General features: G+C 34.8%; 1 protein-coding gene across 1 annotated transcript; it reads left to right on the top strand.

The window, feature by feature from the left end:
- Nucleotides 1-9,293: 9,293 nt before the first annotated feature.
- On the top strand, nt 9,294-11,026 carry LOC141622516 (high-affinity nitrate transporter 3.1-like). Its single transcript, XM_074438553.1, has 2 exons — nt 9,294-9,564; nt 10,345-11,026. Exons 1-2 carry the CDS (start codon nt 9,438-9,440, stop codon nt 10,803-10,805), a joined length of 588 nt encoding a protein of 195 aa, XP_074294654.1. The 5' UTR covers nt 9,294-9,437; the 3' UTR covers nt 10,806-11,026.

Below are 11,026 nucleotides of genomic sequence, written 5' to 3' on the forward strand. Positions count from 1 at the left end.
TTCCACGCCAATTTTGAGTATCAAAAAAATGACATTTAAGGTTGTCGGTATATGATAAACCAGCATCGGGTGAAAATCGAATAACCGTGAAAATAGATTGATACTTGTTATTATTTGGGGACGAAATCGAATATGATAACTTCTACAGCGACCTTGGACCCGTGGTAGAAAAACCGAGAGAAAAAGAAAAGTGAAAAGGTACGACCTCTCGAACGGCTGAAGATGAAGTATATAATACACGGTTTTCGGGATTACAGGGTTCCGAAACAAAAATGTCTGTAAATCACACACATGGTTTCTCGGGTCACATAAAGCGGTCACACCAATTTTGAGTAGCAACAGTTGGTATTTGAGTGTGTTGGTATGCGATAAACTAGCATCGGACAAGAATCGAATAGTTGTGAAAAAAAGATTGATACTATTGTTATTTGGGCTGAAATCGAATATGATAACTTCTAAAGCGGTCTTGAATCCGTGGTAGAAAAACCGGGAGAAAAAAGAAAACTGACCTGGTAGGACCTCCCGAACGGCTCAAATTGAAGTGTATAATACACGTTTTTCGGGATTACAGAGTTCCGGAACAAAAATGTTCGTAAATCACACACACGGTTTTTCGGGTCAGATAAAGCGGTCACGCCAATTTTGAGTAGCAACAAAGGACATTTGTAGGTGTAGGTATGCGACAAGCCAAAATCATACAAGAATCGGGTAATTATGAAAACAGATTGATATTCTTGTTATTTGGGCTAAAACTGAAGTATATGATACACGGTTTCGGGATTATAGGATATAAGAATAAAAATGTTCGTAAATCACACAGTCGGTTTCTCGGGTCAGATAAAGCGGTAAAACCAATATTGAGTAGCAACAGAGAACATTTGTGGGTGTCGGTATGCGATAAACCAGCATCGGACGAGAATTTGATAATTGTGAAAAAAAGATTGATACTCTTGTTATTTGGGCTGACATAGAATATGATAACTCCTAAGGCGAGGCTAGACCCGTGGCAAAAAAAACTGGGAGAAAAAGAAAAGTGACCTAGTACGACCTTCCGAACGGTTCAAATTGAAGTATAATACACGATTTTATGGACTACAGAGTTCTGGTAAAAAAAAAATCCGTAAATCACACACACCGTTTCTCGGGTCAGATAAAGCGGTCACACCAATTTTGAGTAGTAACAGAGGACATTTAAAGGCATCGGTATGCGATAAACCAGTATCAGATGGGAATCGGATAATTGTGAAAAAAGATTGATACTCTTCTTATTTGGGCTGAACTCGAATATGATAACTTCTAAAGCGACCCTTGATCCGTGGTAGAAAAATCGGGAGAAAAAGAAAAGTGATCTGTTATAACCTCCCGAACGACTCAAATTGAAGTGTATAATACACGGTTTTCGGGATTACAGGGTTCCGAAACAAAAATGTCCGTAAATCACAAACACGGTTTTTCGGGTCAGATAAAGCGGCTATACCAATTTTGAGTAACAACATAAGACATTTGAGTGTGTCGGTATGCGATAAACCAGCATTAGACGAGAATCGAATAATCGTGAAGAATAAATTGATACTTTTTATTTGAGTCCGAAATCTAATATGATAACTCCTAAAGCGACCCTTGACCTCTGGTAGGAAAACCGAGAGAAAAAGGAAAGTGACAAGGTACGACCTCCCGAATTGCTCAAATTGAAGTGTATAATACACTGTGTTCGGGATTACAGAGTTCCGGAACAAAAATGTTCATAAATCACACACACGATTTCTTGGGTCAGAAAAACGACCACACCAATTATGAGTAGTAATAGAGGACATTTGACTGTGTCGGTATGCGATAAACCATCATCGGACGGGAATCAGATAATTGTGAAAAAAAGATTGATACTCTTGTTATTTGGGTGAAATCGAATATGATAACTCCTAAATCAACCCTGGACCCGTGGTAGAAAAATCGGAAGAAAAAGAATAATGACTTGGTACGCCCTCTCGAACGGTTCAAATTAAAGTGTATAATACTTGATTTTCGGGATTACAAGGTTTCGGAACAAAAATGTCCGTAAATCACACAAACGGTTTTTGGGCTCAAATAAAGCGGCCACACCAATTTTGAGTAGCAACAGAGGACATTTGAGGGTGTCGGTATGCGATAAACCAGCATCGGACGAGAATCAGATAATTGTGAAAAAAAGATTGATACTCTTGTTATTTGGGCTGAAATAGAATATGATAATTCCTAAGACGACCCTAGACCCGTGGCAAAAAAAACTGGGAGAAAAAGAAAAGTGACCTAGTACGATCTTCCGAACGGTTCAAATTGAAATATAATACACGATTTTCTGGACTAAAAAGTTCTCGTAAAAAAAATATCCGTAAATCACACACACCGTTTCTCGGGTCAGATAAAGCGGCCACACGATTTTGAGTAGTAACAGAGGACATTTAAGGGTATCGGTATGCGATAAACTAGTATCAGATGGGAATCGGATAATTGTGAAAAAAAGATTAATACTCTTGTTATTTGGGCCGAACTCGAATATGATAACTTCGAAAGCGACCCAGGACCCATGGTAGAAAAATCGGGAGAAAAAGAAAAGTGATCTGTTATAACCTCCCGAACGACTCAAATTGAAATGTATAATACACGATTTTCGGGATTACAGGGTTCCGAAACAAAAATGTCCGTAAATCACACACACACACACGTTTTGTCGGGTCAGATAAAGCGGCCATACCAATTTTGAGTAGCAACAGAAGACATTTGAGTGTGTCGGTATGCGATAAACCAGCATCAGCCGAATCGAATAATCGTGAAGAATAAATTGATACTTTTTATTTGAGTTCGAAATCTAATATGATAACTCCTAAAGCGACCCTTGACCTCTGGTAGGAAAACCGAGAGAAAAAGCAAAGTGACAAGGTACGACTTCCCGAACGGCTCAAATTGAAGTTTATAATACACAGTGTTCGGAATTACAGGGTTCCGGAACAAAAATGTTAGTATATCACACACACGGGTTCTCGGGTCAGAAAAATGGCCACACCAATTATGAGTAGTAATATAATAGAGGACATTTGAGTGTGTCGGTATCCGATCAACCAGCATCGGACGAGAATCAAATAATTGTGATAAAAAGATTGATACTCTTGTTATTTGAGTGAAATCGAATATGATAACTCCTAAATCAATCCTGGACCCGTGGTAGAAAAAACGGAAGAAAAAGAATAGTGACTTGGTACGCCCTCTCGAACGGTTCAAATTAAAGTGTATAATACTTGATTTTCGGGATTACAAGGTTTTGGAACAAAAATGTCCGTAAATCACACACACGGTTTCTGGGCTCAAATAAAGCGGCCACACCAATTTTGAGTAGCAAAAGTGAACATTTGAGGATGTCGGTATTCGATGAACCAGTATCGGACGAGAATCGAATAATTATGAAGAATAGATTGATACTTGTTATTTGAGGCTTAAATCTAATATGATAACTCCTAAAGCGACCCTGGACCCGTGGTAGGAAAACCCGGGAGAAAAAGAAAAATGACAAGGTACGATCTCCCAAACGACTCAAATTGAAGTGTATAAATACACGGTTTTTAGGATTACAGGGTTCTGGAACAAAAATGTTCGTAAATCACACACACAGTTTCTCGTGTCATAAAAATCGGCCACACCAATCATGAGTAGCAATAGAGGACATTTGAGGGTGTCAATATGTGATCAACCAGCATCGGATCAGAATTGGATGATTGTGAAAAAAAGATTGATACTCTTGTTATTTGGGCTGAAATCGAATATGATAACTCCTAAATCGACCCTAGACCCGTGGTAGAAAAATCGGAAGAAAAAGAAAAGTGACCTGGTACGATTTCCCGAACAGTTCAAATTAAAGTGTATAATACACGGTTTTTGGGATTACAGGGTTCCGGAATAAAAATGTCCGTAAATCACACACACAGTTTCTCGGGTCTAATAAAGCGGTCACACCAATTTTGAGTAGCAACAGATCGAGGACATTTGGGGGTGTCGGTATGCGATAAACCCACATCAGACGTGAATCAGATAATTGTGGAAAGAAGATTGATACTTTTGTTATTTGGGCTGAAATTGACTATGATAACTCCAAAATTAATCTTGGACCCGTGGTAGAAAAATCGGAAGAAAAAGAAAAGTGACCTGGTACGACCTCCCGAACGGTTCAGATTGAAGTGTATAATACACGGTTTTGGGATTACCGGGTTCCGGAACAAAAATTTCCGTAAATCACACACGCCGTCTTTGGGGACAGATTAAGTGGCCACACCAATTTTGAGTAGCATCAGAGGACATTTGAGAGTGTCGGTATGCGATGAACCAGCATCGGACGAGAATCGGATAATTGTGAAAAAAAGATTGATACTATTGTTATTTGGGCAGAAATCTAATATGTTAACTCCTAAATCGACCATGGACCCGTGGTAGAAAAACCGAAAGAAAAAAAAAGGTGACTTGACACGACTTCCTGAACGGTTCAAATTGAAGTGTATAAATTTGGGACCTAGGGAGCATATCATACGGAGTAATAAAGTTATAGAATAAGGCACTTTAATTTTTCACAAATTCTCATTATAAAGTTATGAAGCGTATAATTCTCATTTAATTTTTCACAAATTCTCATTATTGTTAATTTTTTCAGGCTTCTCGCTATCTTTTACTAATTGTTGGGGTTGGAAAATACACATAAGAGCCACTCGCCCATTCGTATATATTTGCGCCATTTTTAATGTTCAACGGTTAAACGACAAGCCTAAGTAAGTTACTCCCTCCTAACTCCTAAGTCTTATCCTCTATTTTCTTCTTTATTTTCTAAAGGAAAATGAGATGGGACAACGGGTGTTACTCAATTGAGTAACACCGGGGGTATAATGGTAAATTGCTCAAATATTTTCAAATTTTAAAAGTGAAATGGTAAAAGGTAATTAAGGCAATTCAAGTATTACAATTAATTAATCAAATTAAAAGTTGTTTTAAAGAGGATAACTAACATATTATTATGGTTGTTATCAAACCAATTTTGTAGGCATTTAGTTGGTACATAGTACATACTTCATGAACATTTATAACTTGGAGATTGCATAATATGAATAATTTTTCTCCTTAATATGATCAAGTTATCTCTTCCCAATTTCATAAAATATGATCTACTTCTCTTAATAATCATTCACCAATTACACAAGTAATGGGCTGGTTCTTCGAGTGGGTCGTGTGAAAGAGCATCCGTTTAATTTTCAAGCAAGAATATATGAACTAATTACATGTATCAATACTCCGTACCTTCGCACCAAAAAAAAAAAATCAATACTCCGTACTAAACATATAAAGTTTTACAATAATGATGTAAATTAAATCACCAAAATCAAAGTAAAACATTCGATAATCCTAAATTGTCCTACGTATTTCTTTTTTCTGTTAATTGGTATAAACCTATGATTATAGGAAGATGAAGATGTGTGTTATGATATTGTTGTATAGTATTAGTTATAGTTTAGTTTTAGTTAGTATCTTTTATTAATTTATCAATGATAATGGATTGTGAATTACAGTTTTATCCCTTCGATTTTGGCGCAAAAACTAAAACTACTTCTTAATTTTTTTTTATTTTTTTCTGTTTGTTTATTAGGGTGTTACCAAAACTCAGTAACACCCGCTGTCATCCTACCACTTTCCTAAAATGAATTATTCAGGTTTTCTTTCAATTTTCTTTTTTTGGGAGATTTGTGTGGTCCAAATTCATTTGCGTGTGAGGTAATGTGTTCCAAATTTAATTCCATATTTCTTGTGTAAAAGGAAAGTGGAACTTGTGATCTATTGTCCACTACATCTCCATCTTAATCAATAGATTAAGACCTCTTTAAATTACCCGAGTAAATTATTCCAATGTTGTTTTGCCAAGCTTTTTCCTCCACGGTTTTAGGCACATCAATCATTACTCTAATTAAAAAATTGTTTGGGACCGTATTATTAATACACAAATTTTAGAATAAGATGATCTAATACTGTGAGACAACTCATTTTTATAAAAAACTTATTCATTTATTGCTAATAAGCGGGTAGGTTTTATATTATGGGAACGTCTCACAATGTAAAACTGTCTTACATAATAATAATTACTATTGTATAAAAAAATTGTTTAGTTAGCCGGCATCTCAACCCAAAGGACAACTAAAAATAAGAAATTCCCGTTGCAAAATACGGTAGACATACGAGTATTGGACAGCTTTCATGGAATGTACGGTCTACGAAGATTCAGTACAGATTCCTTGAGATCCAAGAAAAGTCATAGCTTAATTAAATAGTGAATTAAGCATTTAAGCATACCCTTTCATCTTTTAATTGGGCCACTTCTTCCATAATTACGGTAAAACGTTGTACTATCATACTCCATAATGTCCGTATCAAACTATCAAGACACCCCATTGTCAAATCTCGGCGAAAATGGCCAGAAATATTACAAAAAGACGATTTTTTTACATGTAAAACTATGTTACATTATTTTATCCCACAACTTTCTTTTAAAAGACAATTATTCAAATTTATACTTGCTCTGTTATTTTTTTATAAGTCGAATAAATTGCACCTAAATTTAAAGTCTTTTACTGATAGTGAAGAATAAAGATGTAATTTGATGGTTTCTAAAACAACTTTTAATACGAAATGAAGAGACAGTGGCGTATCTAGGATTTGCTTACAGGGGGTGCAAATTTATATGCTTCTAAAAAAATGAAATATTAATCGAATATTACAAAGTTAGGCGTCTTTTTAATACTGTATGCTGTCAAATTTTCGAATTAATAGCCTCTTTCAAGAGAGAATGATGTATTAATTCAAACAAACTATACTCCCTATATCATATAAAATGGATGATAAAAAACATAACTATTAAAAGATACCAAAACAGACCAATTTAAAGAACACAAATTCTAGAATAAGACGGTCTCAAACTATGAGACGGTTCATTTTTATAAAAAAAGTTGTTCATTTAGTATTAATAAATGAGTTGTCTTTGTATATAATGGGATCGTCTCACCGTCTCACAGTCACGGTGAGACGTCTCACAAGAATTATTGTTTACAGAAATACTCCATAAATTCCTCAACTGTCATTTATTGCAATTTGCAACTCCTCGTCTACTGGGTACTTTTCCACACCACTATCACTCTATTCTAGGCCCTAGGAAAGATCAAAAATCTTTGATAAATAAAAAAAAGTAAAAATTGCCTACTAAAAGTCTCGAACCGGCAATCTGTTGGATAAAATCCAAGTTTCTAACCATTGCACCATATAGATCTCTAATCTTTAGATGTTTCTTTATATATATTAACATTTTTTTCTGAAATCAGGGGGGATGCAAGCGCACCCACTGCACCCCCCGTAACGACGCCTCTGTGAAGAGAGTAAGTATTTTGTAATACTCCTTTCGTACTAGACCAATGGTAACACTTACCTAATACGGCTGTACCACACTAATGATAATAATCCTTATTTGGCCCACAACATTACCAAATTATCCTTATACCCATTTGTTATTTATTTACGCAAAATGTCACTACATACCCCACCTACCAACTCACAATTAAACCCATAATTACATACCTCACCTATTTTCTTCCCTCTTTACCCCTTATTTTACTCTTTTTTTTTAAAAACTCTATTTTTTTTTACCACGTTACCATTTATATGGTGTGGAGGGAGTATCTCACTTGGTTTTAAGAACGTCTATTAATTTACCTTTTGAATTAAAGATTAACGTGTTACCTCTCAAATGTGAAAACAAAATAATGAAAACGATGCCATACACGACAATATTACAATATTAGACCTTATCACATCAACAACTAGAGCCATATATTCAATGCATGACCTATCATTTTGTGTTACTTTCCATATTTTGTTCCATTTATTTACTCTCTTACAAATTATCAACTGGAGTAGTGTATTTTGACACAACTTTGTTATGTAAACACAATGATGTGTCGACAAACAAATGAGACATGATAAGAGATACTCCCTCCATTTAACTCCGATCCACTTTACAACTTTCTCTTTTGCGCACTATTTACAAGTGGACATTCAACTTCAATTTTCTCTCGATACATAAGTGAAAATATATTCATGTGTGATCTTATTTGATTCGTCTTTAAGAGTACATTAAAAATATCTAACTTTTATAATTTTTGCAAATACGTAGCTAATGATATTTATCGCGTAAAAGTTGCGTTGGGAAACGTGATAAAGCAAATTTGTAAAGTGGAGTTGAATGGAGGGAGTATAAATTAGTACGGAGTATTTTTTTTCATCTCAATTATTATTTATTTATCTTTAGTTGAAATATTTTTTTATTAAAAAAATATTCAAAAGATAGACAAATAATTACGACGGAGGAAGTAAACTTTCATAAATAGTTCTTTCATTTGTCACGATACACACTAAATAAGAAATGTAATTTTACCTTTTTCTCCAATGTAAAGTTTTTATTTGTTGTTACACCTTTTAAGATACAATTTTTTTTTTCATTGTCAATTCAACCTTGGTATTTGGAGAAATGTAGGGTTACATGGTACAACAATTTAAAGAAATGAGCTATTAGGTCATACAATGTAGAGAGATTAGAGATGATTCAAACTTGAGACCTATTCTTCGCAATATAACAGCATACCAATCTATGCATGCATTATTTAAAGTGTTCTTGGTCTAGTGGAAATCCGGGTACCCTCAAAACATCTGAAGATGGACTGCGAGGTCCCGGGTTCGAATCTCCCTAGAGGAAGAGACTTGGCCACATGTCTTCCAGTGAGGGGTAACCCCGTGGATTGAGCTTACATGGTACGTGTTGGTTAGCATGGTATTGGCGCGTGCCGGGGAGGATCCAACCTCCTCGTTATCAAAAAAAAAAAAAATCATCAATACACCATACTTATTTAATAGCTCAGTTTTAACCACTAAATTAAGACATTTTTAATACATCATGCATGTTTAACAATCTCATCATAAAATAAAACAAAATATCTAGTCTTATACGAATAAGGCCAAATGATAAGTTGATAACCCTCTCTTTTCTGTTAATCCAAGAGTTAATTAATTAACAAATATAGCATTGACTAACTCCTTAATAAATTAACATAAAATGCTCGATAGTTGGTAATATAAAATAATTAAATCATTAGAATTAATTAATTCTTAGTAGCCTATGACATTTTCCAAGTGGGACGATCCAAGTACGGAGTATATACTATATAAACAACCGTACAACACACCTTTTACATATCAAACAAAATCACAAAAAAGTCTTTACTTGTAATTTCATTCAATATCTTCTCCTTTTATTTCCTTAGAAGTTCATCGATTTAGTTGGAGCTAATAAAAGCCTTAAAAAAACATAAATACAAGAAGAAAACCAAGCGATGGCGGTTCGAGGATCGATATTGGTTGCCGTGTTTTTGTGTTCTTTGGTGGCGGTTTGCTATGGTGAAGAAATCAAGTTGTCTAAACTTCCGGAGACTCTTAGTGTTGAAAGTACTCCTCCAAAAGGTAACCAAGTTTACCTTTCTTTCTAAATTATACGAAGTAACATTTGATATTTTCGTCTCTTATTTGTTTGTCTTTAATTAAAATATATATCTCACAAAAAATATAAAGTAAGCAGATTTATGTTATTAGTCGTTCCTAAATTAATTTTGAATTAAGGTTTTAAGGTGGCTATTATTGTTATCAAGAAATAGTTAATTAGTGACTTTGTATATAGTATGACACTAACTATATGATTTTCTATAGTAAAAGAAATTATGTTGAAAGGGGTTTGATGTGTATATACACAAATTCTTAGTTTAATACGATAATATCCGTTTTAAGAACGGATCCAATGACAATTTCCACCTTTTTTTTTCTTAAAATGTAACTTATTTAAGACAAATTAGTGCAATTTTCAAGTCAATCTTTGTGCATAAGTTATGCAAAAGTAATCTTTTTTTACTCCGTAAGTTAATGCATAACACCCTTTTATACGCTACTAGAGCATGAAATTTTGTTAAAAAATTGTATATTAGAATTGGATCAGCAGATGTCAGCTAACATAACTAGTAAAGTTGTGAAAGGTGATATAATAACTAAGGGTCGTTATAATGGTAGAAGTTAGCTAATTTAGCTGATAAAGTTGTGAGAGCTTTGTAAACAAAACGTCTCATACTCTCATCTTAGTTTTACATTTTTTAGTTATAGTATTAGTAAAGGATCCAACCCATCACCAAGTCGCTATTTATCCTTATCGACAACCGCTACAAAATTAATACGTGTCGAATTTGTCTAAAACAGGAAATCTCCAAGCTGGAGTGGACAAAATAACAGTAAAATGGACACTAACCAAACCCGGCGAAGACACAAAATACAGCAAAGTATCAGTAAAACTCTGCTACAGAAAAGAGAGCCAAATCGACCGGCCATGGAGGAAAACAGAAGACGAATTATTCAAAGACAAAACCTGCGCACACGACATCGTTACGAAACCATACTCCGCACCTGGAAATAACACTACAGAGTATTTAGTCATGAAAGACGTTCCTACAGGACATTACTTTATTAGAGCCTACGCTGTCGACGCTTCTGGTGCTAAAGTTGCTTATGGTCAGGATAAGAATATTGATTTGTTCGTCACTGCCATTACTGGCCGTCACGCTTCAATTGATATTGCTGCAGCGATTTTCTCCGGTTTCTCTGTTATTTCGCTCGCGTTTTTCTTCTACTTGGAGAAGAAGAAGTCCAAGCGAGCTACTTAATTAATCGGTTTTAATTTATGTCTGGTCTTGTATGAGACGGTTTTACATTAAACTGGTGTGATCGAACACGCCCATTATTACCTAAGAGGGGTGTGTATTTTATATTGTTGTAATTTCTGTATTTTGGTTTTGTTATGTCATGAAAAATGTTCGTCTGTAGCCTTCTGATTTGTTTCAATTAAAGGCTTATTGGCTTCAATTTAACTTCAACTTTCTCTTAA

This window comes from Silene latifolia, chromosome X (assembly GCF_048544455.1).
Source record: "Silene latifolia isolate original U9 population chromosome X, ASM4854445v1, whole genome shotgun sequence".
Lineage (NCBI taxonomy): Eukaryota > Viridiplantae > Streptophyta > Magnoliopsida > Caryophyllales > Caryophyllaceae > Silene > Silene latifolia.

What these genes read in the sequence shown, in the direction of transcription:
- LOC141622516 (XM_074438553.1), top strand. Translation starts at nt 9,438, where the DNA reads ATGGCGGTTCGAGGATCGATATTGGTTGCCGTGTTTTTGTGTTCTTTG. An exon ending in TGAAAGTACTCCTCCAAAAG is followed by an intron (nt 9,565 to 10,344) that starts GTAACCAAGTTT and finishes TGTCTAAAACAG; the next exon opens with GAAATCTCCAAGCTGGAGTG.